General features: G+C 44.6%; 2 protein-coding genes and 1 long non-coding RNA gene across 3 annotated transcripts in view; 1 reads left to right on the forward strand and 2 right to left on the reverse strand.

The window, feature by feature from the left end:
* On the reverse strand, nucleotides 1-16,179 carry STYX (serine/threonine/tyrosine interacting protein). Its single transcript, XM_074544069.1, has 11 exons — nucleotides 15,895-16,179; nucleotides 5,927-5,959; nucleotides 5,097-5,150; nucleotides 3,786-3,883; nucleotides 3,386-3,446; nucleotides 2,622-2,658; nucleotides 1,214-1,253; nucleotides 1,080-1,130; nucleotides 926-998; nucleotides 343-436; nucleotides 1-181 (listed from the first exon to the last, which is right to left on the reverse strand). The coding sequence occupies exons 1-11, from the start codon at nucleotides 15,949-15,951 to the stop codon at nucleotides 108-110; spliced, it is 672 nt and encodes a 223-aa protein (XP_074400170.1). The 5' UTR covers nucleotides 15,952-16,179; the 3' UTR covers nucleotides 1-107.
* LOC141729445 (uncharacterized) lies at nucleotides 15,067-19,399 on the forward strand. The gene is made up of 2 exons (XR_012580947.1): nucleotides 15,067-15,331; nucleotides 19,322-19,399. It is a non-coding gene; the product is annotated as an uncharacterized LOC141729445 (long non-coding RNA).
* PSMC6 (proteasome 26S subunit, ATPase 6) overlaps nucleotides 18,930-27,415 on the reverse strand; it is an 11,404-nt gene continuing 2,918 nt past the window's right edge. Inside the window, exons 5-14 of the mRNA XM_074544068.1 lie at nucleotides 26,720-26,787; nucleotides 26,223-26,337; nucleotides 25,643-25,730; nucleotides 24,756-24,817; nucleotides 24,554-24,677; nucleotides 24,366-24,427; nucleotides 23,291-23,411; nucleotides 23,121-23,201; nucleotides 19,950-20,021; nucleotides 18,930-19,432 (exon numbers count right to left, since the gene is read on the reverse strand). Coding sequence (XP_074400169.1) covers nucleotides 19,314-19,432; nucleotides 19,950-20,021; nucleotides 23,121-23,201; nucleotides 23,291-23,411; nucleotides 24,366-24,427; nucleotides 24,554-24,677; nucleotides 24,756-24,817; nucleotides 25,643-25,730; nucleotides 26,223-26,337; nucleotides 26,720-26,787 — 912 coding nt within the window. The 3' untranslated portion in view covers nucleotides 18,930-19,313. The remainder of the gene's footprint in view (nucleotides 19,433-19,949; nucleotides 20,022-23,120; nucleotides 23,202-23,290; nucleotides 23,412-24,365; nucleotides 24,428-24,553; nucleotides 24,678-24,755; nucleotides 24,818-25,642; nucleotides 25,731-26,222; nucleotides 26,338-26,719; nucleotides 26,788-27,415) is intronic.

Here is a 27,415-nt window from a genome sequence, read left to right on the forward strand (position 1 = left end):
TTGTTTTGCATTAATTCTTGTTCTGGTTTTTGTGTGGTTTTTTTTGTTTTCCCCTAGTTTTCTTCACCTTTCTTGGCAGGAATTCTCACTACCAGCAGTTCTTGTCCTCAGCCATTCTGTGCTGCTGCCACCTGCATGGTGCCAAGATCTTCATCCTCCTCGTGCATCCTCTTCAAACTTCCTGCAGGAGGCAAAGGGGAACTTCAGCCAGGGCAAACCAGGACATTCAAACACTTCCCAGTGAAGTTTCAACTCAGCTTGCACATTAAAATCCCAAGAGTTTGGGATTGTGCTGCTAAAGGTCTGGAAAATCCCCTGACAGCCCCAGCAGAAGCTTCTCACCTGTGCTGCCAGGTGGGACTGAGAGGGATCTCTCCAGCTGCAGAGGTGACATCATCTGGATGGTTAATTTTGCTAGATAGATGGCTTCATATTCCTAAAAATGGCCAAAAATGTGGATTGGAATTACTCTGGCAATAATAAAGCTTTGTAAGGATGAGCAGGGCAAATTCAGGGAACACCTCATATTCAGGCACACATTTGGGAGGGGGAGAATTCTCTGTTGCTTTGACATCAATGACAAAAACCATCAGGAAATCAGAGGAAAAGAAAAGTTCAAGGATGACTAAAGAAATGGCTTTAAGGAAAAAACAACATTTCCTTTGCAGCTCCTTCAGCACCAGCCAAGACATTTCAGAGCCTCTCAATCACTGCACAAACCAGGATTTTTATTTCTCCTCCATTCCTGGATTTGTTTTGTCCAAAGCTTCACTGTAAGGAACTGAGGTGCCCACTCATCTTCCTCCCAAGCTTTCCTCCAGCTCCTGACATTTCTTTGAAGCATTTTTGTGTAAATATCTATTTGGCAGGAAGATGATTCATTAAATGACTTTTCAGTTATGATCAAGAATTTTAAAAAAGTCACCTGAAGTTGATGGACAAATCCAGCATTAGGATTAATACAGAATCTTCTTTCTTGGACATAAGTAAATGCATCCCTTAAAAAGAGAAAAAAAAAAAAACACTTAAAATATATCAAAGTCTCTGTGGTTTGAGCTTTCCTGAATAACTTCTCTTACCTGTACTTCACCCCAAATGTTTCCATTATGTATGCAATAACTAAGGCAGCACTGGAAAAAAAATAAATATAAAAGTTAGAAAAATATCTTTCAATTGTTTAAAAATATTTATATCAGGGTGGATCATTTCCTACCTTCTGGAAATCCCTGCATTCCCATGGACAAGAACTTTTCCTGAGAAGGAAAAAAAACCTCAAATTAACCATATGTGTATAAAGTGAATAAAATTCTTTGAAATGTGGTTTTCCCTTGCTATGGAGAAGCAGGCAGCAGCAAGGCACACCCAGATAAAACAGGTGTTGTCTTCCTTCACCCTGAATTTCTGACTGCAAATCAAAATCAAACAGGTGTTGTCATCCTTCACTCTGAATTTCTGACTGCAAATCAAAATCAAACAGGTGTTGTCCTCCTTCACCCTGAATTTCTGACTGCAAATAAAAAATCAAACAGGTGTTGTCTTCCTTCACCCTGAATTTCTGACTGCAAATCAAAAAATCAAACAGGTGTTGTCCTCCTTCACCCTGAATTTCTGACTGCAAATCAAAATCAAACAGGTGTTGTCTTTCTTCACCCTGAATTTCTGACTGCAAATAAAAAAATCAAACAGGTGTTTTCTTCCTTTACCCTGAATTTCTGACTGCAAATAAAAAAATCAAACAGGTGTTTTCTTCCTTTACCCTGAATTTCTGACTGCAAATAAAAAAATCAAACAGGTGTTTTCTTCCTTTACCCTGAATTTCTGACTGCAAATAAAAAAATCAAACAGGTGTTTTCTTCCTTTACCCTGAATTTCTGACTGCAAATAAAAAAATCAAACAGGTGTTTTCTTCCTTTACCCTGAATTTCTGACTGCAAATAAAAAAATCAAACAGGTGTTTTTCTTCCTTTACCCTGAATTTCTGACTGCAAATAAAAAAATCAAACAGGTGTTTTTCTTCCTTCACCCTGAATTTCTGACTGCAAATAAAAAAATCAAACAGGTGTTTTTCTTCCTTCACCCTGAATTTCTGACTGCAAATAAAAATCAAACAGGTGTTTTTCTTCCTTCACCCTGAATTTCTGACTGCAAATAAAAATCAAACAGGTGTTTTCTTCCTTCACCCTGAATTTCTGACTGCAAATAAAAATCAAACAGGTGTTGTCTTCCTTCACTCTGAATTTCTGACTGCAAATAAAAACCAAACAGGTGTTTTCTTCCTTCACCCTGAATTTCTGACTGCACTTTGGGATCCAGAACTGAAATTGCTGCTCCTGGGAGAATTCTGAGGGACAGAATGGCCACAATGCAGATTTCAGGTCCTACATTTGAGAGAGGACAAGAAAATCCCAAAACACAGCTGAGTTTCATGAAAAAACCCCAAATCCCAGAGGTTGATTTTCCAGTTAGAGGTAAATGAATGAACACTTTGCTCTGAATTTGTCTAGCAGAGTTCAAATCAAGCATAATAAACCCCCCAAAATTAAGAAAAGCTCTTATTTAAGAGCCTCTAATCCATACCCCTAAGTTAAATTTTATGAGGGGAAAGTTAATATTAATTTTACCTCCACTTTGTAAACTTCCATCAATAAATTCTTTAGTCTGAAAAGAAAAAAAAAAAAAAAACAAAACAAGACTTAAACTTTCAGATTATTTTTAGTGCAAGTTGTAGTAACACCTAAATTGGGTATAATTTTTATATCAGTGACAATAATGCACTTTTATGCAGACTTAAACCCCACTTCAACTGGACATTTGTATTTCTTTTGTACTTTAAACTATTCCTAAAATTATCAGTGCAAAACCAGGGAAGGCACTTTTGGGTTTTTTGGTGGAAGAAGGAACAAAATCCTTTTGCTCAGTTGCAAACTGAACTAAAATAAACATACAAACCCACAGCACAAAACCAGGGGTTTGTTCTAATAATGGGCATTGTTTAATTTACAAGTGACTTTTTAATTCCTCTGCAGCAAACTGTAAAACTTAGCTATTATTTTGAATTTGATACAAGAAGTGTAAATATTCTTGGGCTCAAATTAAAGTTTCCCCTCAGGTCAAGGGCCCCAGAATTCTCCCATGACCAAATCTCTCTGTTTTGAGGCCACTTTTTTTTAATTTTTATTTCTTTTTTTTTTTTGATACCATAACAAGCTCCACCTACTTCCACTCTTGTTAAAAGGAGTTAATTACACTCATTAAAGTGTCAATAATAAAGTCAGGAGCTGGCAGGCATTTGCAGGTGCCTGAGGCTGAGTATCCCAAAAGTCAAACTGGTATTTGTTAGTTCAGAAAACTCCTGAGCATTTCCCTTCCCAAGTCATGTACTCACCATAGGGAAAAATCGGATTATATTCTCCACTGGATTATCTGCAATATCCAAGACTAAATACCTGCAATGAGAATTTCCTGTGAGTTCACAACAGCCCAGAGCTGCTGCAACCCCTCCCCTGCAGGAGGGAATCTGCACAACCTTAAATTCCTGCTCTGAACTCCACAAATTCAGTCCAGAACAGATTTCACCTCTCAGAAATCACTGGAAACTAAAACCAGTTACTGCAAACTGTGCATAAATCTCATCTGCAGGCTCCTTCAGAATGAATAAAATTCATGGTTTGGATTTCAAGTCTTGCTGCACCTCAGCACATTTTTCAAATAATTCTGACAATGTGAAAATATTTGGAAAGAACACACATACACACACACAAAAAGGAATCTTGGTCATTTCTCACCTAAATAACTGCTGGAAGTTTGGTTTAATAAAATTTGCTTCAATGTTCTGCCTTATGCATATTACATGAGTTATTCCATGTTTCTGGAGTATAGGTAGCTGTGGAGAAAGAAAAAAAATATTTTAATTACAGACACATCTATTAGACAGTAATAGATAAAGAAACAAAAAAAAAAAAAGAAAAGATGAAATAGATATACTAGTAATATATATTTATATTACTATATTATACTACATTACACATATCATACAATATATATATTTATATAATATTTATATAAGTAAGTGGAATACATATAAATAAGTGGAATACATATAAATAAGTGGAATACATATAAATAAGTGGAATACATATAAATAAGTGGAATATATATAAATAAGTGGAATATATATAAATAAGTGGAATATATATAAAGTGGAATATATATAAAGTGGAATATATATAAAGTGGAATATATATAAAGTGGAATATATATATATAAGTGGAATATATATATATATAAGTGGAAAATATATATATAAAGTGGAATATATATATAAGTGGAATATATATATAAGTGGAATATATATATAAGTGGAATAAATAAGTGGAATAAATATAAGTGTAAAAGTATATATAATCAATATATAAATATTTACATATTCTACATAGAAATAGTAATAAAAAGAAAAGCTGTACTTAGATACAAAATAGGAAAACAGAAAAATATCAAGGAAAGTCTGAGCTGGTTTTCTAGAATTCAGAGTGTAAAAATGTTGTTTTTCCAAAAGATAAAGACAAAACAGGAAGGCGTTCAATGAAGTTGTTTGTCTCTCCCCACCTTTCACTTCACCTGAATTTTCAAGTCCCTACATGAGAGAGGAATTTGCAGCCAGCATTGGGTTCTTGCTGGAAGCAGACCATGAAAATCAGATCATTTAAAGCAGAAGGCAAATTTGCAGAGCCAAGCTGTGCCTGAGCAGGGCTTGACTTCATTGTAATTTAATTTTCCTTGTTTTCATGTCTGTGTGTGAGTTCCCAGTTGTGACAGATCTTGCAACACTTCAGCAAAGGAAATAGGAATTGGTGAAGTGTCTCAAATAGCTTAAATTCTCTAAGAAAAATTATATTTAAGACTCAATTTTAATACAAATAGCTCAGACCATCCCATAAATGCAGCACATATTCCTTCCACTTTGGCATTTTTCACAATCCAGTTCAGAACTGCAACCAAATTTCCACCTCTACAGACACACAGAGCAGATCTCCACAGTAACAAATCAAATCACCACAGCAAAGCTTCCCTGGGAGAGAATATTCTGAAAATCATACCTTGCTTTTCATAGCTGAAGAATATGGGCCTAAAAATAACCCAGGTAAGATTTCCTAGGAGAAAAACAGACATTTAATACCAACTGCAGATGATCTGAAAGAACACATTTCACTCACTCAGAACATGGACACAAATCATTTACATATCCCTGAAATGTGTAATCAATATCATTTATAGCAGGACAAGGGAAAAAATGGTTTGGCAGGATAAGAGAAACCTGATCTTGGTGCTGGGGATTTTGTTCTGGAGCAGGAACAGAGTCCTTGATTTGGATTAAGCTCAGCTGGATTCCTGCATCTCACCAGCTCAAGGGAAGGGAACTCTGAACTTGGTTTATTATCCTGTCTTCTAATTAATTCCAAATTGCTCTGATGAGAAGAGATACACACATGGAAATTCCTCAAGCTTGGGAAAAGATCAGTTTTGAACCATTTATCTCTCCCCAATGAAGATATGCAGGTGTGCAGATCTTATCTCGTGCAAAGATTTTTGATTGACACCGTGGTAGGAAAATTTGAATTGTCCATCCCACTGGAGAACACTTCCAAGCCTAAAGGTAGAAGGCAAAGCTTTAGCAATCATCTAAAAACATTCAGAAAGACTAAAATTTAATATTTGGGGGATTTCTGTTCAGTACCTGCACCACAGAGATGCAAACACACCTGTATTCCAAGCTGGCAAATCCTCACTTTAATTAACTAATTAATTCTGTCTCCCATGGTGCTGCCTGACACTTTATGGGTAAAGAGTGATTTTGATATCAGTTCTTTTTTCTCCTCATTAAATGCTCCATGGGTTTTGCCTCAAACAGTAAATAAAAGTGTCCTACCTGCATCTCTCTCCTCATGGGATAGGTCCAATCCTTAAAAAAACAAAAATAAAATTATTATAGATACAGAGAAAAACATTAAGGGAGAGATGTGCATGTGCATTTTATGGAAAATAACCACAAGTTCTGTAGAAGCTCCCTGCTACCTTTCCAAGTGCAAGGAACACTATTTGGAAAGTTCATGTGAAGAAACCTCAAGTATTCTACAAAAAATCCTTAAGGCTGGAAAGGATCCTTATCAGCTCATCCACACCTCAGCTTTCTGCTGAGAAACCTCTCTGAAGTGAGGAGGGGAAAAAAGAGAAAGGAAAAAAAGCTTTAGAACATTCTGTAGGAATTCCTCTGGCTGGTGCATTCCTGCAGCCACTGGAATAACAGGAGATAACAAGCAGAGCAGGTGACTCCCTTAAAATCCACATTGCCTCACCTAATCCACCCTGAATATTCAGGATTCAGCTCAAACAATTCCAGAAATTTGTGCTCTCCATGACCACGGCAAGCCCTTAGTAAAATGGTTTACTACTCCACCGCAGAGTAAAGTGTGAGGAGTTTTATTTACTCCTGACTCAGTAAATAAAACACTCTGCCCATGATCCTGCTGTCATTTACAGCCCAGAGCTGGGAGGGCTCAGCTCCCACTCCCCATTCCCATTGACCAGAGCAAACACAGGATCAGCATTTCCATCCTCTGCAGCTGAAGACCCCCAGCTGAATGGGAATGGGGGATTCAGCTCCCACTCCCCATTCCCATTGACCACAGCAAACCCAGAATCAACATTTCCATTCTCTGCAGCTCTAGAGCTGAACACAAACTGCTCAGGCAGAGAGCAGAGAGCAGCAGGAGTTTATTTACTCCTCACACAGTAAATAAACCACTCCTGCCCATGATCCTGCTGGTTATTTACCCCTTCCCCAGACCCCAGCTGAATGGGAATGGGAATGGGGGATTCAGCTGGGAGTGGGGCTCAGCTCCCACTCCCCATTCCCAGCTGACCACAGCAAACACAGGATCAGCATTTCCATCCTCTGCAGCTCTGGAGCTGAACACAAACTGCTCAGGCAGAGCCTATTCCTGTCTTTCCTTGCCTCCAACTCCCACTGGCCTCTATTAACAGCCTCTTACTCATTCCTTGACCCTCACACATGAAGGAGTTGGAGCTGAGATCCCAGCTACCATCTGGAGGGAAAAAAAAAAAATAAAAGGAATAGTTAAATATATCCAATAGACTGCATCCATTTATTTACATAACTCTGTTGTTTGATTCACAGCTAAGAAAAACCTTCCCCTATGTGCTGGTGTCCTCAGAAGGATGGGGAAGTTAAACATGAAATATTCCAGCTGGGAAGGGAGGTCTGGATTCCAGCAGGGAGGATTCCTTAAATTGCAGCATTGCTCACCTGAGCACCTGCACCTGTCCCAGTAGCATTAAATTCACATTAAACCTCTTTTCACCACAATAAAACCTCTTTTCAACACAACAAAATTCCTGTGCTTCCCTCAGACACCCCCACAGTGCACAGGGAGGATTTTCCAGCTCTTGCTCGTGGAATTAAGAAGGATTTTAGTATCAGTGAAGTTATTCTGGAAAAGCAAGCAAACAAACATGAAGCCACTCCAGAAAATCCTTTGGATAGCACCTAAAGTGGCAGCACAAACAGGGAAATAAAATGCACAAAATGGGCTTTGCTGAAGAGTAGCTAAATGACTTCTGCATGTTCCAGCTGGAATAATAAACTGCTGGAAGCAGAAAGGAGAAATGCTGTGACAAAAGGATGATATTTACAGAACTGTGTCCTTTCAAGGGGACCTGAGAGGGTTCAGCACAGCCCTGCTGGCTTGCTCTGTACACAAAAACATCATTCACCCCAAAAAGCCAGAAAATCCCAGTTTGTCCAAGTCTAAAGCCAAGCCTAAGAGCAATAAACTCTGAAAAGCTTAAACTGCACTCCAGGAATATACAAACACTTTATTACTCTGTTTGTAGAATTTAGAAACCTCAATCTGGAGCAAAAGGAAAACAAAAATTCATCATTATTCTGGCTTAACAACACATTGGAAATGTTCCTTTAAAAGCACCAGAGGCAGGAAATTTTTAGCCCCAACAGCTGTAAACTGTGCAAAATAAATAGGTGAGAATTGAGCAATGCAACAGTTTCCAATGGGGTTTAGTCTGCAAAATAAAGATTTAATCTGAGACAAGTACACAAACTACTGAAAAAATGATTTTGGTGATTGCTGACAGCCCTTGGAGGCTCTCAAAACCAACAATGCCAGATTATTCAAATGTTATGCAAAGTTATGTAAAAATCCCAATCTATTAATGGAGACTGAAGGCAAGCACAGGTTCCATTTGAAGGAATTCATTCAGCAGCCAGGTTTTCCACACTGTCTGCAGCACCAAGCAGACAAAAAATCAACTGCAAGCTTCTCTTTTGATCTGATCAAATGCAAGAATTTTGCTAAAAAAACAAAGGGTGATGCCTGAGGTGGAGGGAAGAACAGGGATTTGGGACAACTCACTGGAAGTCTCACTCATCAATATTTGCAAGACACCAAAGAGATGGAGTGGAAAAAAATAATTTCTAGAATTGCAAAGTTTTAAAAATGATCTCCAGGAGAAGGGGGAATAAAGCACATCCCAAAGTCCTTCCTTCCCCATCCAATCTGCAGCTGAAATAAATAGAAGTTATGAATTAACAGGTAAGACTTGAAATTAATATGAATTAATATGTAAGACTTGTCCACACTACAAAGAGCTTTTGGTATCCAACATCTGTTAGCTCTGCCAAAAATTTGGGTTATTTTGTCCATATTTTACCACAACCTGCCCTTCCTTAGAACAGTTTAATGGCAAAAAAAAGCGATGTGGAATTTTTTTGTAACGGTGCCTTTAATCTCAAAAAATTGATCTTATGATTTTCAAATGAGTTTAGCAGCCCTGACATGGAGAGTGTGTAGCAGAGCAAAGAGGGTTTTTAAACACTGCAGCCAACCTGCGTGTGGCTGTGCAGAGGGAATGCAGTGCCACAGCTGAGCTGGACACCCATCTGATTGTCACACAAAGGGACAGCCCCAGTGTTTGTCAGAGCTCAGCTCTGGCTGAAATCCAGCCCAGTTTGGATGGTTCAGCTCCCTGTGATTAACAGAGCCTGCAAAGCACAGGCTGGCCCAGGTGAGGGGAGAAGCTCTCAGAGATGCTGCAAAAATCACCAGGAGGAGAAATCCTACCAGGAGTTAGAGAAGACCTCAGTGTGGGATCTCAGCACCTCAGCACTGAGGTGTCACTGAGAGCACCCTTGGGGGGCTCGGGAGTCCTGGAATGTTCCAGAAGTGTCTGGTGGCTGGACTTTGATCCTACACAGGAGACGACACCTGTATGAGGACAGGAGGGTTTCACCGGGGTGAATGGTGAAGGGATTGGTTAATTAGAGAGTGAAACACAGGGTTTAGGATTTCTGTACAGGGGGGTTTAGAGAAGTAAGATGGAGGAATTAGGGCGTGTCCTGTCCTTCTTCTTCTTCTTCTCCTCCATCTTCTGTGGTGATGGTGGCACTTTGGGATTGGTCATTACTAAAAGTGCACTGGGCAATAAGGGTGAAAGGTATTGGGGAAAAATGATAAATATTGTACACGTAACAATGGGTATAAAGATAGGTGAGTGTGCTCATGGCTGGCTGCTGAGCAGAGCTCTGTCGGGCCGAGAGAAAATCTTTTAGATAAACAATTAATGAAAATCTTTTAGATAAACAATTAATAAACACCGAGACCGAGAAAAGAACTGAAGCCTCTTCTGTTCCTTTGAAACGCGGCTGCCCCAAGGCCACCCCGGGCCTTTCCAGGCCACCCAAACAGCCGAAAATGGGACAGTTCAGCTCCCTGTGATTAACAGAGCCTGCAAAGCACAGGCTGGCCCAGGTGAGGGAGAAGCTCTCAGAGATGCTGCAAAAATCACCAGGAGGAGAAATCCTACCAGGAATCAGAGCAGACCTCAGGAAGTCTCTTCTTGATTTTCACTGCTGCTTTTCCCCTGCTCAGCATCACCCACCCCCTGCAATAACTCCTCCTGCTTCCCAGACCCCAAATCCTTTGGAAAAGCTGCACAGAGCTCCCAGGAAACCCCCCCTGCCCACTCCAGGTTCCCAACCCTTTCCCAACTCGCAGACAGTTTTTTGTTGTTGATTTACAGCATCACTTCCCTCTGCACAGAGATGTCTCTGCCCATCACCCTCCATCCCAGGGCTGTGAGAATCCTCCTGCCCGAAGCTGTTTCCCTGTAACACTCCAAGCCTCTCCTCCAAAGCTGCTACAAGGTTCTCCCAAAAGTTGTGAAGCTGGAGCAGCAGAAACTGTTACAGCAGCACAGCCAGGGGCTCTGACCTGCCCCAGCTCCTCATCCGCTCTGGCCGAGGGAGCTCCCGGCTCTGCCCTTAACACTGCACAGGAAATTCAAATTGCAGCCTGATTCTGTTATGTCAGAATTCAGATTACAGCCTGTATTATATCAGAATTCAAACTGCAGCCTGTGTTATATTAGAATTCAAATTGATTGTCTTATATCAGAATTCAGATTACAGCCTGACTGTGCTATATCAGAATTCAGATGACAGCCTGACTGTGCTATATCAGAATTCAGATGACAGCCTGTGTTATAACAGAATTTAAATTACAGCCCAATTGTGTTATATCAGAATTCAAATTGCAGCCTGTGTTATACCAGAATTCAGATTACATCCTGACTGTGCTATATCAGAATTCAAATTACAACCTGACTGTGTTATATCAGAATTCAAATTACAGCCTGACTGTGTTATATCAGAATTCAGATTACAGCCCGACTGTGCTATACCAGAATTCAGATTACAGCCTGTGTTACATCAGAATTCAGATTGACTGTGCTATATCAGAATTCAGATGACAGCCTGACTGTGCTATACCAGAATTCAGATGACAGCCTGTGCTATATCACAATTCAGATGACAGCCTGTGTTATATCAGAATTCAGATTACAGCCTGTGCTATATCACAATTCAGATTACAGCCTGTGCTATACCACAATTCAGATGACAGCCCGACTGTGCTATATCAGAATCCAGGTTAAAGCCTGACTGTGTTAGGGAAGGCAGGATTGCACTGACTGCCAGCAGCAGCACCATCCCATCATCCCCCTGCCCAGGCTGCAGCTGGGGTGGGGCTGCCTCCCGATCCCACAACAACAATGACCTCCACACAAAGGCCTTCCCTCCCAGGCAGCTTTAAGGGTCATTCACACACTCACAAATGAGATCACACCTGGGCTTTGAAAGCATTTCACACATTATTTTATACAGCCCAACAAAGTGAGGGAGAGGGATGTTATCAAAGAACAAAAATCTAAATCAGTATTTGTAAAATGGAACAACTGCAGAAGAAATCTCGAAATAATAAAGCAGTAGCAGAGTACACTCATTTCCCATTTTTTAATAAAAAACTAAATGAGGTACTGAAAAGGAAAATATGTGAGTATCACTGAAACCTGTCACATCTATCAGTGTGAAACGTGGTACTTTAGAGCCTCAAAATTATCTACAAACAGGAATGAAGTGAAAGGTTGTGTCTCCAGTTTCAGTCAGGCTTCGTGCTCTTGGACAGTTCTATTAAAAATATGGGGGTTATTGTACAAATAGAATTATTTCAATTGGAAGGAACCTATAACAATCATTTAGTGCAACGACCTGACCAGTGCAGGATATTTTTCCCCAGGTAGAAGTCTATAAAATACACAGGATTAAACCAAATCCTTGAATTCCCTGAAGGTGTGAGCATGGCACTGGCATGAGCAGAACTCAGGGAATGTTTGGACAGTGCTGTTATCCCAAAAGTGGCTGAGGGCTGGAGAAAGGGGCAGCAGAAAGGGGGAGGTGACATTGCCACCCTTGCACAGCTGCTCCATCCCAAGGCCACCACACCCAGCAGGGATGGAAGCAGATTTCCTGGGAATTCTGTTTGTCAGGAGCACTCGGACAATGGGAAAACCCCACCAGAGACATTTTTGGTATTGAAAATACAAAGGAATACAAAAGCAGGAAGGTGGAGAAGGAAGGAAAGTGGAGAAGGAAGGTGGGGAAGGAAGGTGGAGAAGGAAGGAAAGAAATCAGGATGGAAGGAAGGAAATCAGGATGGAAATCAGGCAGGAAATAAGGAAATCAGGAAATCAGGCAGGAAATAAGGAAATCAGGCAGGAAATCAGGCAGGAAATAAGGAAATCAGGAAATCAGGCAGGAAATCAGGCAGGAAATCAGGCAGGAAATCAGGCAGGAAATCAGGCAGGAAATCAGGCAGGAAATCAGGCAGGAAATCAGGCAGGAAATCAGGCAGGAAATCAGGCAGGAAATCAGGCAGGAAATCAGGCAGGAAATCAGGCAGGAAATCAGGCAGGAAATCAGGCAGGAAATCAGGCAGGAAATCAGGCAGGAAATCAGGCAGGAAATGAGCAAAGCAGGATGGAAGGAAGGAAATCAGGCAGGAAATAATAAGGAAATCAGGCAGGAAATAATAAGGAAATCAGGCAGGAAATAATAAGGAAATCAGGCAGGAAATAATAAGGAAATCAGGCAGGAAATAATAAGGAAATCAGGCAGGAAATAATAAGGAAATCAGGAAGGAAATTAGGAGGGGCAACACGCAAATCAGGAGGGGCAACACGCAAATCAGGAGGGGCAACACGCAAATCAGGAAATAAATGTTATTTTAGCAGAGAGAAGCACAAGCCACAGAAAATGATAAAAGGTGAAACTAAAGGAAAAATACAAACAAAATTCCTATTTGTCCCATTCTCTAACATAAGTCCTGCAGGCACCTCGTTAAATACCATCAGCACACAGCTCTGCTAACAACTTCCATCATAGAATTTTTTCCCAATAAAATAGGAAATAAAGCAGTGGGGCAGAATCCTTGGGCTGACAGGAAGCACGAAGGGTCAGGGTTGGGCACTCCAAGAACACTCCCACAGAATATCACAATTGTTCCTAAGGGTTTTCACACCCCTTTTATTTAATCCCTGAGCTGGGCTGTGCTGAGCAATCCTCACTCAGCTAAAACAACCCAAACAAGCCTTAAAAACTCCATGGGCTAAAAAAGAACTCGGCTTTTATGCATAATAAAAAGGCAAATATGTCTGCTTAGTCAATAGGCTGCTAATTTAATTATAAAACCCATGGAGAGTCCTAAAAAAAAAAAAAAATCTAAGTACATCATGAATACTTGGTTTGCTCAGCCTGATTGCAAGCAAATATGCTTTATCAAAGAAATAAACTGGTAATTGTTGCTGTGTTCTCATTATATTTTTATATATATATATATATATATATATATCCTAGTCCTTTTTTTTGTTTTAAGTTTAATGAGAAAATAATTTCTGTTAAATTTCTTCAATTATTCCAGTCCTTCTTGTCCTTATTTCCAGAAGTACAAATAAGCCAGCATGGACTAATTGTTATTAACCTGACCCTTTTAAATGGGTTTTTAGCCATATTTTTTCCTCCTAGTATAAACATGTAACACAGAACTTCTCAAATTAAAGAAAGTTTGAGACCTGACCTTAGAAAATGTGATTTTAGAAAAACAAAAAAAAATCTAAGCTTAGAAATGGTTCCACATCACATATAATCACTATTACTCATAAAACTGAGATATTCACCATCACCAGACTGTAAAAGAACACCCAGTTCACAGACATTCTCCCAAAAGCTTTGCCAGAATGATGAGTTCCAGGTTTTCTGGCATTTCCCGAGCTCCCAGAAGCATCAAGAGCCAAGAGGTTTAGAAATGCAGCAATCCCAACCACCACAGGATGGATTAGAGACAGGACAAACAACAGGCAGGCTGGAAAAGTGACCTATTTATTTATCAGAGCCCACCCCAGTCAACCCACACTGCTCTCCCCTCAACGCTGCTCCTTGTGCCAGGAAGGAACGGGATGTTATGCAGATTTGGCTTTATTTTTAATTATTATTAAGATTATTAAAGCTGTGACATGGTAAGGAGTGTCAGCTCAGAGAAGGGAGCTGGGAATGAGTTAAAGAAGTGACAAAGCTGCACTTTTGAGCAGCAGGGATTCCCCAAGCTCTCCCTCCTCCCCTTCCCAGGATCTGGAAATCAAATCTGCCAAGCCAGCATTAAACCATCCATCACCAACTTCCCAAAATGTGAGGGATTACTGCTCATTAAAGAGCAGCAATGCACAAGAGCATCTTCTGCTGTCCAGGAAAATCCACATTTTGTGGGCAGGATGATTTTCATTCCCTCAGTCTGCTTTTCCTAAGGACTGGGCTGCAGTCTCCTACAGTTTTGCTTTTCACCTCCACAAGAACTTTGACACTCACCACTGGCTTTCACTTTCCTCTTTCCCCCACATACTCCAACTGTTTGTTATCTTCTATCAGAGCTCAGAATTTGTTGACATGATCTTGCATTTAGAAATGTCTGACATTTCAAGTCAGACACAAAAAAAAATTTCTTTTTCTATGAAAAGAAATTCATAGAGTTTTTCGAATCAGTTCTTGAAAATCCCCACTATGTGAAGTTCTAACACGCTACAAGTTATATTATTTACAGACAGCCCATACAAAAAGACAAAAGTAAAAGCTCCTCTGAAAGACACTGTGCTACAATCTCAGTTTTCATCAGTTAAGAGTTGTTAGACTGGCACTGAGCTCTGGATTAATTTTTATTTTAACCTCACATTCCTCTTTAGCCATTTTAGATGAAGAGTCACCCAGACTGATTTAGTTAACAAAACTGTGGATAACACTATTTGTTTCTCCAGAAAGAAAAGATATTTAAAAACAAACAAATTATAAAGCTCACAGGGTGGCAGATGATTTGTGCTGAGATACAAAGTGATTACAACTTTGTGAGAACAACTACATGACTTGTAACACCTCCAGAGCTCTGAAGTGATGGGGAGCATTAAATCCTGACAACAAAAACAGAACAAAAAGAGTCACTCCCATATTTCAGGTAGTTTAGAGCATTGAGCAATGCTGTTCAAACACAAATAAATGCTGATGTTTAGAAATGTGACAATCTACAGACGCCTGAAGAGCTCAGACACTCTCAGCTTCCCTCATGCAGGCTGTGACATCTCACATTAAATATTTGAGGCCACCAAAGGGGGGGGGAGAACACTCGGGGACGTTTGTGACACACAAAAACAAATCAGCAGCGTCCAGGGTCAGCGCCGGGGAGTTCAGCCAAGTTCAGAAATCAGACACCGCGCTCCTGTGACACCGCGCTGAGAGCCCGAGCGCACATTGCCACCTGTCCTGGTCCGGAGAGGACTCCTGGCTCTGGAAGTCCGTGCAAACACCTCCCCGATGGAGGTGAGGAGGAGAGGAAGGCACCGAGAGCCCCGAGGGGACCCGCAGGTAACTCCTGTGGGGCTGCTCACACCGGGACACGGCCGGGGCCTCACCGAGGCACGGGGACACAGACAGGCTCAGACACACCGAACGCAGAAAGGGGCATAGAAAAGAGTGGGGACCGCTGGGAGCGGGTAAAAACCAAAGGAGATGAAGCGGAGGGGCTCAGTTCCGTGAATGTGAGCGTGGCGAGATTGCCCAGAGAAGCTGTGGCTGCCCCGTGCCTGGAAGCGCTCAAGGCCATGTTGGACAGGGCTTGGAGCAACCTGGGCTAGTGAGAGGCTTCCAGGCCGGAGGCACCGGGGAGCGGAGATGCCGGAGGGCTGTGAGGGCGATGGAGGGAGCAGAGCCCGGCAGCGAGCAGGGGAGGGGGCACGCGGCCGGTGGTCGCAGGGGGTGCCACCAGCACAGGGCGGGACACGGACCCGCGGCCTGCCATGGATCCCAGCGGGAATGCCGCGGGAAGGGGCGCGGGAGGCACCGCAGGGCGGGCAGGGCTGTGAGGGGAAGCCCCGGCGGGGCCGCGGGCCGGGCGTGTGCGGGGGGCCGGGACCGGAGCTCCCGCTCACCTCAGAGTCCTCTTTGGCCTGCGGCAGCGCGGGGAAGGCCGGTTTGGCGAGCTCCATGGCCGGGCGCTGTCCGGGCGGGGCAGGACCCGGGGCAGGGCGGCTATTTGGGCAGCGGGGCCGCGGGCTCCGGCTCGGGAGCGGCAGGAGATGGAGGCGGCGGAGGAGGAGGCGGCGGCGGCGCGCTCAGCCGCTCGCGCCCGGCCGCCATGCTGCTGCTGCTGCTGCCGCCTCTTCTTCCCTCCTCCTCCTCCTCTTCCCACCTCTTCCTCCGCCCCCTCCTCTTCCTCCTCCTCCTCCCCCTCCTCCCAGCCTCCCGCCCGCCCCCGGGCCCCGCTCCCCCGGCCCCCGCCCCGCTCCGCCCCGCTCCGCCCTCAGCGCTCTGCCCTCCCCTCACGGGCAGCTGCCGCCGCCGTTCGTTTAATGAATCTGCTCGCAAGCCATAAATTCGGGGTTATTCACCCCAAAGTTTCAGTAACGGCCGCTTCGGCTGTTAGCGGTGACCAGGGCCCGGCTGGGAGCGCCTCACGCCATGGCGCGGCCATTGACGCTCCCTGTCGCCGTCCCCTGACATTGCCGAGGGCTCCTTCTCCTCACACGCCCGCTTCCATCTTGGCTCCATCGCCCATGGCAATGACGCTGCTGCCTCACATTTTAGCCGGCAACGCCAAGCGGGTCCTCTCTGAGATTTGGAGTCGCCATCCCTGGAGGTGCCCGAGGAACGCCTCAGTGGCCTCGGTGCTCTGGGATGGGGATGAGGGATCTTCCCCTCGGTGCTCTGGGGATCGGTCACAGATCAGACTCAATGATCCCGGAGGTCTTTTCCAACCTAAATACTCTGGGGATATCCAGTCTGCTCCTCTTGGTGTAAACGATGCCCTCAGACATCTCAGTGTTGGGGCAAGAACCTGTTTTTCTGCTTTTTTGAGGTCCCATGCTCTGAGAACTCCCGGAGAGCTGGAGAGAGACTTGGGACAAGGGATGGAGGGACAGGAGCCAGGGAATGGCTCCCAGTGCCAGAGGGCAGGGATGGATGGGAGATTGGGAACTGGGAATTCCTGATGTGAAGGTGAGCAGGCCCTGACACAGGTGCCCAGAGAATCTGTGGCAGCCCCTGGATCCCTGGCAGTGTCCCAGGCCAGGCTGGACAGGGCTTGGAGCAGCCTGGAAGGTGTCCCTGCCATGGCAGGGGTGGAATGGGTTGGTCCTTAAGCTCCCTTCCAACCCAAACCATTTTATGATTCTATGAGATTTCACTTTAAACTGCAGTTTTTCTTTCCTTTGCTTTTCAGTGGACCAAAATTCTACGCTGGGGCCAGCGGAATTTCAGAGGGAAGCTTAGTAAAAGAAAGCAAACTCAATGGATTGGTTGCTTAAATAAAATAGAAGTGTCCTTTTGGAAATACTAGCACTGGAATTTTAGTCTCAATTTTTATTTCTAGTGCACCTTTCTGCTGTTTTTGCTAAATAAAACTTTGAGAGACCTTCAGCAATCACCTTTCAGCAACCATTCCCTCAGCCAGAGGCTCAGCTCACTGTTTACATCACAGTTCTGCTCAGAAGTGGACTTTGATTTCATGTTCTCATTGTTCCGGGCACATGGGCTGTACGAGCTGCACTCAAAAGGTTGTTAAAACTAAACCTGATAATTCCATCTTTACACTCCTGACACAGCCACAACAGGGAGAAAGGTCTGTAACAGCTATATAAACAGGGAAATATTGTTGCCTGTCCTAACTGTTCTACATCCTACACCATCTGTTTGATCTGTGATGGGAAAGGAAATAAAACTACAGCTGTTAAAATTGCCAGGGAGATGCTGTGTGTTTCCTGGGAAGTCAAGAGCTAATCTAATGTACTTGCCTGTCAGCTGAGCAGGCCCAGAGTAATCCAATTAGGATAATTAGAAGTAGCCAGAAGTACAATTTAGTGCATTGCTGCTCCAGTCCACAGTGCAGTGGGTCTGTGTGCACCCCTTGGGGTGGAAAATAAAAAAAAAAGTAAAGCAGATGCCCTTAAAACCACCACCACCTTGTTTACTTATTGCAATAAATAAACACCAGCTCAGGTAAATCCTGTTTCCAGAATTCAGCAGCAACTGAGTGAGCCCAGGTGGGCAAGGAGGCCAAGGGCACCTGGTTGGTACAGGCACGGTGTGGCCACAGCAGCAGGGCAGTGTCTGTCCCCTGTGCTGGCACTGCTGGGGCACCTCCAGCCTGGGGACAGCTCTGGGCCCCTCAAGGGATGGGAACAGAGTTGGGGAAGGGAATGGAGCACCAGGAGAGGCTGAGGGAGCTGGGCAGGGGCTGCAGAATCCATGAGGGAGCCGGGCAGGGGCTGCAGAATCCCTGAGGAGCTGGAAGGGGCTGCAGAATCCCTGAGGAGCTGGGCAGGGGCTGCAGAATCCCTGAGGAGCTGGGAAAGGGCTGCAGAATCCCTGAGGGAGCTGGGCAGGGGCTGCAGAATCCCTGAGGGAGCTGGGCAGGGCCTGCAGAATCCCTGAGGGAGCTGGAAGGGGCTGCAGAATCCCTGAGGGAGCTGGGCAGGGGCTGCAGAATCCCTGAGGGAGCCGGGCAGGGGCTGCAGAATCCCTGAGGAGCTGGAAGGGGCTGCAGAATCCCTGAGGGAGCTGGGCAGAGGCTGCAGAATCCCTGAGGAGCTGGGCAGGGGCTGCAGAATCCCTGAGGAGCCGGGCAGGGCTCACCTGGAGCAAAGGAGGCTCAGGGGCCCTTGTGGCTCTGCACAAGGAGGGGACAGCCAGCAGGAGCTTCAACCTCTGCTCTCAGGGAACAGGGGCAGGAGGAAATGACCCCAAATTGCACCAGAGGAGGTTCAGATTGGATATTAGAGAAAATTCCTTCATGGAAAGAATTTTTGTCCAGACCCCACCAGTCCCTTCTCTCTCTGAAGTTTAGGCTGCCTCTGGTACAGCAGGCACAGGACTCCAATCCTTACACCAGAGCAAAGTTGCTCCTCCCACTCAGAAGATACAAAAATTCACCTCTCTATGCGAGCTACACACAAAACCCACCAGGATAAACAGATTTAAACAGGTTTTATTCATAAACTGTTTGGGGAAAGGAGATTTACTGATATACAAAAAGTCAAGAAATGAACTGACTTTCTTCTGTTTGTGAATCCCTTCAGGCACGTTTATAAATTCCCACCATAATTGCTAAGAGAACAACACTTCTCCACACATTTTTACTGAGCCTGGGCTGTAATGAACATTGCATTTCAGAATTGTACAGAAAACACACTCCTGTAGCCAACTTGCAACTAGCATTCCCAAAATTACTAGCTACATGCTACACAAACACCTTACAATGATAATCAAGAGGTACATTATTTCTCTCCTTTTTTTTTTTTATGCATTAACCCAGTAGGATGTGTACAATCAAATCACAAATTCTATGGTTAATTTACACAGGTTTGTAGTCAAGCTTGGACTCCAGCTTCTTGGAATCAGCCACTTTCCTGACAGCTTTCATGAAATCTTCCTGAACTACGAAGTCATGATCAGCACGGATCGCAAACATCCCTGGGAGGAGGATTGAACAGTGTGAGGAGACACAACATGAAGTTTCACTCAAATTCAAATGAAAACTGATCCAGGTTACACAATCTACATGATCTTCCCATGTTGTGGATATTGGGAAGAGGAGGGAATTCACATTTCTGAACGAAGGGAGTGGTAAAAAGAAAACTTGTTTAAACTCTGAGTGTGCATTTTCTCAGCTTGCCCGTGCAGGAAAAACCCCAAATGCACAAAAAGCATAAAATAACATCAGCTCTGCATGCACATGGGTACCAAGAGCCCTGAATTCTCTCCAAAAAAGAGAAAAATGGGTTCAATCCCTGTTTCTGTAATGTATCTGGTTCTAATGAGACAGTGGGACACATCAAGATCAGCCAACAAGTGGCTGGCTCAGATCAGCTCAAGTGAAATGTTCCAGCAGAACATTTCTGAGCTGCTGGGTTTAATCCACAGAGGAACAGCTCCAAGATTGAGCATTATCCAAGATTTAGCAGATCCCAGTGAGGAGTTAAGGAATTACCTGCTTCAGTACAGACGTTTCTCAAGTCTGCTCCGTTGAAGCCGTCTGAAAGCTTCACGATTGCTTCATAATCTGTGCACAAAACAGCAGCACCCGTTAGGAATAAACCACCCTTCCCCTAAGGATGCCAATAAAACACCCATCCAGCTACCAAACTTGGATTTCAGTGCAAACAGAGCTGCCCACTGGGCTGATAAATTAACTGCAATCAGCAGCTGCATCAGCCCTTCCATTAAAACAGGAATGTGTGGCAGCCAAAAGCTCACGTTATATAATTAATTCCCAAAGTTACCAACTTGTGGTTACAGAATCAACATGAAGTGCAAAAGCTCCATCAAGGCAATGTTCTTAGCACTGAAATGCTGTAAAAGCCCAGAAAGCTTCTCTCCAAGTGGTCATAACTCAGTCCCTTCCCACTGCCAACACTCCACCTACTAAAGGCACTTAGTGTCTTAATATATTAAGCCTGATGTTTTATGCACATATATTTACTAAGAGAGTGGCCATGGTTATAATTCAGTGGAAATCAATTTCTAAACCACTGCTGAGCCTCCAGCAAGTTCTGATTTTTGCAAGGCTGTTTATTACAATTATTAACTCCCTGAAAAACTTTTCAGGTTCCTTTCTGTTTCCTTTCCTTTCAGTTTCTTTTCCTTTCAAATTCAAAACATTTTAATTGAATGTTTTTATCTCAAGAATCCTAAAGCTCCCAAAGAGGAGTAATTCTTCAGCTGTATTTTAATTTCATGTAGTATAATGTCAAATAATAAATTTATTTTCATAATTGGAAAGTTAAAAAACCTAAGTGAGGAGAATGAACAAGGTTGAACAGTGCGAGGTTTGTGAGTTTAGGGTTTTCAGCAGACACCAGGATTGAAGCAGGAGAATCTCATGCTGGAACCTGAGCAAATCCTTCTCTTTGGATTTTAATCCAATTTCCACCTCACCCTGCTGCTAAGTTCAGGCCTTCCTTGTGCAGTATCAAAGCTGAACATCACAGTCTTTCCACATTATATGCAGGAATTCAGCAAGGACCTGACACCTCAGCTTGCTGAACAGCAGAAGGAATGATCCCACTGCAGTGCCAAAGACACAAGAACAGGATGAAGGAGAACATTCCAGAATCCCACAATGGTTTGGGCTGGAAGAGACCTTCAAGACCATCTCCTTTCACCCCCTGCCATGGCCAGGGGCATGTTTCACTTTCTCCAAGCCTCATCCAGCCTGGTCTGGAACACTTCCAGGGATGCAGGGGCAGCCACAGCTTCTCTGGGAAAACTGAGCCAGGGCCTCCCTGTCCTCACAGGGAAGAGTTTCATCCCACTACCCCATCTCTCCCTGCCCTCTGGCATGGGAAGCCATTTCCCCTCGTGCTGTCACTCCATGCTTTTTAAGAAGTTTCCCTCCAAGAACTTTACCTCAGGCTCATGATTTGCTCCGGAGCTCCTTCTCTCTTAGCCTGCAGCCACATGCAGCTTTAAGGCAGCAGTGCTGCTAAGAAAAGCAGTGGCCAGGCCTGGCCCTCCCCCAGCTCCCTGCTGCTGGCCCTGAGCTGCAGCTGTTGATGCAGCCAGATGGTGCCTGGGATCAGCTCCAGGGGCTGCAGAATCGCTGCTGTCAGCACACAGGGGATGGGGGTGGCCCTGCTGCACTCCCAGGCAGCCAGAGCTGCTCTAAAGGCAGAGCCCAGCCCCAGCTCCTCCAGGAGAGCTGCACTCCCAGACAGCCAGAGCTGCTCTAAAGGCAGAGCCCAGCCCCAGCCCCAGCCCCAGCCCCTCCAGGAGAGCTGCACTCTGGGCAGCCAGAGCTGCTCTAAAGGCAGAGCCCAGCCCCAGCTCCTCCAGGAGAGCTGTACTCCCAGGCAGCCAGAGCTGCCATAAAGGCAGAGCCCAGCCCCAGCTCCAGCTCCTCCAGGAGAGCTGCACTCTGGGCAGCCAGAGCTGCCATAAAGGCAGAGCCCAGCCCCAGCCCCTCCAGGAGAGCTGCACTCCCAGGCAGCCAGAGCTGCTCTAAAGGCAGAGCCCTGCTCCTCCAGGAGAGCTGCACTCCCAGACAGCCAGCCCTGCTCTAAAGGCAGAGCCCAGCTCCAGCTCCTCCAGGAGAGCAGCACTCCCAGACAGCCAGCCCTGCTCTAAAGGCAGAGCCCAGCTCCAGCTCCTCCAGGAGAGCTGCACCCCCAGACAGCCAGAGCTGCTCTAAAGGCAGAGCCCAGCCCCAGCTCCTCCAGGAGAGCAGCACTCTGGGCAGCCAGAGCTGCTCTAAAGGCAGAGCCCAGCCCCAGCTCCTCCAGAGAGCTGCACTCCCAGGCAGCCAGAGCTGCTCTAAAGGCAGAGCCCAGCCCCAGCCCCAGCCCCAGCCCCAGCTCCTCCAGAGAGCTGCACTCCCAGGCAGCCAGAGCTGCTTCAAAGGCAGAGCCCAGCCCCAGCTCCTCCAGGAGAGCTGCACTCTGGGCACCCAGAGCTGCTCTAAAGGCAGAGCCCAGCCCCAGCCCCAGCTCCTCCAGAGAGCTGCACTCTGGGCAGCCAGAGCTGCCATAAAGGCAGAGCCCCAGCTCCTCCAGCAGAGCTGCACTCTGGGCAGCCAGCCCTGCTCTAAAGGCAGAGCCCTGCCCCAGCTCCAGCTCCTCCAGGAGAGCTGGAGGAATCACTGTGAAAGCAGCACCCTGGGCAGCTCAGAGTGACACAGACCTTAAATAAACCCTCCCCATTTTATCCCATTATTCTCCCCTTACACTCCTGAGAGAATGCTCCACACCACTACCAGACAAGTTTTGCTTATGCTACCTCCAAACTCCAAGGTTTCTCCCTGACTTTTAAAGATTGTTGCTTTCAGACTCCTACATTAGCAATATTTCTTTCATTGAGGGTGAATGAAAACACTCTTTACTTGCACTAAGCCATTCCATTAGAAACAGGAAACTCCCTGATGAGAACTTTGTTGCTTCTCCAGTTTCCAGCTGGGCTCAAGGGTTTACAATCAGTTTTTCCTTTTCAAAGACTTAACAACAGTTTAATCAGGATGCATTTAAAAAATAAACCAAGCAGAATTCCAAGAGGGGAAGTTGTGTAGGTAGTGTAAAAGTGGGAATACAATCAGAATCACTGTAACAACTCCCCTCTTCCCATCCCTACCAACAGCAGCAGCAATGACACCCAGGGAACTTCTACTCACCTATCTCACCATGTTTAGTGATAGGACCTGCATGAATCTTCAAAATATCTAATCTGGCTTGTTCATTTGGTAGGTCGATATCTAGAAAGAATGAGAGCTTCAATCAAAGCAGAACCCCCCAATTCCCAGGGGTTCCCTGCTCCCTGCAGCCACTGGGAACACAAACTCACGGATTTTCCTGTCCAGCCTTCCGGGCCGCAGCAGGGCAGGGTCCAGGGTGTCAGGTCTGTTGGTAGCCATGATCATTTTAACTCTGTGCAGAGTGTCAAATCCATCCATCTGATTCAACAACTAACAGGGAACAGAATTCTGGTTTTAAACAGCCCCAAATCTTCCCAGTCTGATTTGTTTTCCTGCCTAAGTATTCTTCACCAAATGAAAAGCTCGGAAGTAAAAAAAGAATCCTACAAGGCCTTGAGTTCTCTGAATATTCCATCCCAAGCAATGAAGAGCTGAAGAGACATTGAAAATGCTTTGCCTACAGAAAAGGACATTGAGCAAAGCTGAGCTCAAAACGTGAAACACTTGACTAAAACAATGAGGCAAAGAAAATACTGCAAGGACTGAAGGAGCCAATGGCTGCCTGACACATTTGGATTGTAGTGCACCAAGGCCAGGACATTCCAATTAGACTTGAAGAACAGCCTCTGGAATACTAATCCACACACAGGAAGGCATTTCATTGTGAACACTCAAAGCACTTGCTCTTTGATCACAGTGATTTAATTCTCTATGGAAGGCAGACACATTCTTTTGAACCAGGCAGACTGTTTGCAAACACAGGCTAAGCAAGGTTCCCATTAGCTTCAGAATTTCTAATTGTCACCAGTGGTTTTAATATTCTCTTCACACAACCCAGTTTATCAAAGCAATCAATACAGAAACAAAGAAATACAAGCGCTCCTCCTAGCTTTGAAAATCCAACTGCAACAGTTCAAAAATGTTACAGACTAAAAGAGACAGAAAGGGGGGTCCTGCAAACCTTCAAAGATGCAGGGAGCAGCAGTAAGCAAAAGAAAATATCCCAAATAATTTCAGCAATTTAAAAAGATTCAGTTGGTCTCCACATTGAACTCATGGCTGAGTTACCAGGAAGTGCAGCTGCCTTTTGCAAAAGCAGCACTTAGCTCACTCCTAGTTTACTAACCCAGAAAAGGCTCTGCAAAGCCAGATCCCAGGGAACAATTCCCACCTGTACTGTTACTTAATGTGGCTGTGCAGCCACAGCCAGGAACTGACACTCACCTCCATCAGAGTCCTCTGAATTTCTCGATCAGCTGATGTGCCCTCGGAAAAGCGGCGCCCACCTGCAGCACACCAAACCCATCAGTTCTGCTACTTGATTTTTGCCCTTTAAACGGGGGGAATTGGCTTTACAGCTGACTCCAGCCTTAAAAGGAGAGCCCAGCCACCCCCCAGGCCAGGAGCTTTACCAATAGCATCGATCTCATCCATGAAAATGATGCAGGGCTGGTGATCTCTGGCATAATTGAACATCTCTCGGATCAGCCGAGCGCTCTCGCCGATGTATTTGTCCACTATGGAACTGGACACCACCTTGGGAAGGACACAGGAGGATGAGGAGGATGAAGAGCACACAGAGCCCAAGGGGGTGGGGGCAGAGCCATTACACACCTTGAGGAAGTTGCAATCCAGCTGGCTGGCAACTGCTCTGGCCAAAAGGGTTTTTCCTGTGCCTGGATAGATGAGAGATTGAAGCTGTTTAATTACTGACTCAACAATGGCTGCCAGTGACTTAGGAAGGAGGGGAAAAAGGGAAAGGGGAAAAAGGGAATGGGGAGAAAAAGGGAAAGGGGAAAGAAAGGGAAAGGGGAAAAAAAGGAAGAAAAAGGGAAAGGGGTGAAAAAAGGGAAAGGGGGAAAAAGGGAATGGGGAAAAAGGGAAAGGGGAAGAAAGGGAAAGGGAAGAAAAAGGGAAAGGGAAGAAAAAGGGAAAGGGAAAAAAGGGGAAAGGGAAAAAAGGGGAAAGGGAAAAAAGGGGAAGGGGAAAAAAGGGAAAGGGGGAAAAAAGGGAAAGGGGGAAAAAGGGAAAGGGGGGAAGAGGGGAAAGGGGGAAAAAAGGGAAAGGGGGGGAAAAAGGGAAAGGGAAGAAAAAGGGAAAGGGGAAAAAGGGGAAAGGGGGGGAAAGGGAAAAAAGGGAAAGGGAAAGGAAGAGGGAGAAAAAAGGAGAAAGGAAAACAAAAAGGAAAAATGGAAAGGAAAATGGAAAAAAAAAGGAAAAAAGGGAAAGAAGGGAAAGAAAAAAGGGAAAGACCAAAGGTGAAATGAAAGAGAAGAGAGAGAGAGGAGAGAGAGAGAGAAGAGAGAAAGAAGAGAGAGAGGAGAAAGGAAAAAAAGGAAAGGAAAAAAGAAAATAGAGAAAGGAAAAAGAAAGAAAGTAGAAAAATGAAAAAGAAAAAAGAAAAGGAAAAACTAAAAAGGGAAAGAAGGAGAAGCAAAGAGGGCTCTTGCCACAGGCTGAAAACAACAAGCAAACACCTGCTGCCCTTTGCAGGGACTCACCAGGGGGGCCGTAGAGCAGGCAGCCTTTGGGAGGGATGATTCCCACCCGCTGGAACAACTCTGGGTTTGTCAGTGGCAGTTCAATGACCTGTGAAGGGACACACAGCAACCTGAGCCTCTGAGGTACAAAACAGGTAATGATGCACATGCCTGCCTGCTTTTTACCTATCTGCATTATTTACTGGCAGCATTTTTGTGTGAGAAACAGTTTAATAAAAAAATGAGAGATTCCTATGGATCAACCCACTCCCTTGCCTTGGCTCTGCAATTGCTGCTTCCTCTCAATGCTCTTTGCTCAAATCACATCCCTGCTGTCCTAATTCCATTTCCCAGAGCAATCCTGACAGTTTTTTGAGCAAAATTTCACTCTGCTTTGCTGACCCTGCCACTTGAACTTCAAGCCTAAATGCTCCTGGATCCTTTAAACCCTCTTCTCTAAAGGATCACCTTCACTTTAATCCAAGCACTTGCAATGAAAGATGAAAAGCACTGATCTGAGAGGAGCCTTGAGGTGGTTTTGCCCTGCAGAGCTTCACTGAGAGCATGGGCAGGATCTGATGGGGGTTTGGGGCACTGGTACCTCCCGTAACTCTCGGATTTGCTCCGAAAGGCCTCCGATCTCCGAGTAGGAAACATCTCCTGGGTCCTCGTGAGACATGTTGTACACCAGTGGATCCACCTCCCTGGGCAGGTATCTGGAAAACAAGAGTTCAGAAGAGAAATTTGTATGGTGTAGACACATTTTTAAATTCATGAAGTTATTCCCATGAATTGTACAGCAATATGGATATTATTTCTTCTCTTCCCACCTCACATGCTGAAAAAACAGGAAAAAACCCAAACCCAGCAAACCTTTTAAAGGTTTAAAACACAGCTTAAAACATGGCTGAAAATACTGTAATTATTTTTCTAAAGAACAACCAATTTCTTTTTAAATCATATAAAACAGACACACAAGTCTCCCCTCAAATAACTGTTCTTACTTAAGCATTGCTTTGCAGAAAATATGTACAAAACATTGCAGAAGTGATTATTCAAGCCTTTGTGTAATGTTTGACAAGAAGAGCAGAATCCTACCTCATAATAGTCAGAGTGGTCATGTCCAGAGCAACTCTTGTCCCTGGCTTCAGCTTACTCTTGTCAAGCTAGTCCCAAAAAAAGGAATTCTGTTAGAACCCCACTCCAACACAATCCCTGATTTTAGCCAAAATCCTCACTGGAGTTTGCACTCCTTGCTCCACCACACACAGGAACAAACAAGGCTGCAGAGTGACACACCAAGCAGCCATTAACTCACCTGCACCTCTTTTAAAACAAAGACTGTTTCCTAGTCCATCATTAATTTTTAATTTTACTGCTGTCAATCTGTGGGATCTAACCCTGCCCTCTGCTCCACACAGGAACAGCTGGTTCAGAACAACTAAAAAACCCTCACAAAAAGTTGAACATTTTCCTGTGACACTACTTCTCCTCTTTGAAGTCAGCTGTTCAATTATTATCTTTCACCTTGGATGCCTCCTCTCCTGCCTCAGCAGTTTTTGTCCTGCTTACTTCATTTTTATGGGATTTTTAAACACATTCCTACTCAATCTTGCTGGAATTAAAAGAGGATTTTGACAACTCTTTTCCAGGACTGCTGGAAGTTTCCCATTGTCCCTGCTGGGAAATATGTATAATTTATAAAGTCCCTTGCCATGAGGGTCCTTGACCCTCTGGAAGGATTTAGGATCAAGCTGCCCCCCTCCCTAACTGGAGTCACAACTAAGGCCTCTT

The sequence above is a fragment of the Zonotrichia albicollis genome, chromosome 6, assembly GCF_047830755.1.
Source record: "Zonotrichia albicollis isolate bZonAlb1 chromosome 6, bZonAlb1.hap1, whole genome shotgun sequence".
NCBI classification, from domain to species: Eukaryota; Metazoa; Chordata; class Aves; order Passeriformes; family Passerellidae; genus Zonotrichia; species Zonotrichia albicollis.

Bases quoted from the DNA above. Each gene is read 5' to 3' on its own strand.
- STYX (XM_074544069.1), bottom strand. From the start codon at position 15,951: ATGGAGCTCGCCAAACCGGCCTTCCCCGCGCTGCCGCAGGCCAAAGAG. The intron at 5,151-5,926 runs GTAGGACACTTT...TTTTTCTCCTAG, and splicing joins CCATGAGGAGAGAGATGCAG to GAAATCTTACCTGGGTTATT. The intron at 999-1,079 runs GTAAGAGAAGTT...TCTCTTTTTAAG, and splicing joins ACATTTGGGGTGAAGTACAG to GGATGCATTTACTTATGTCC.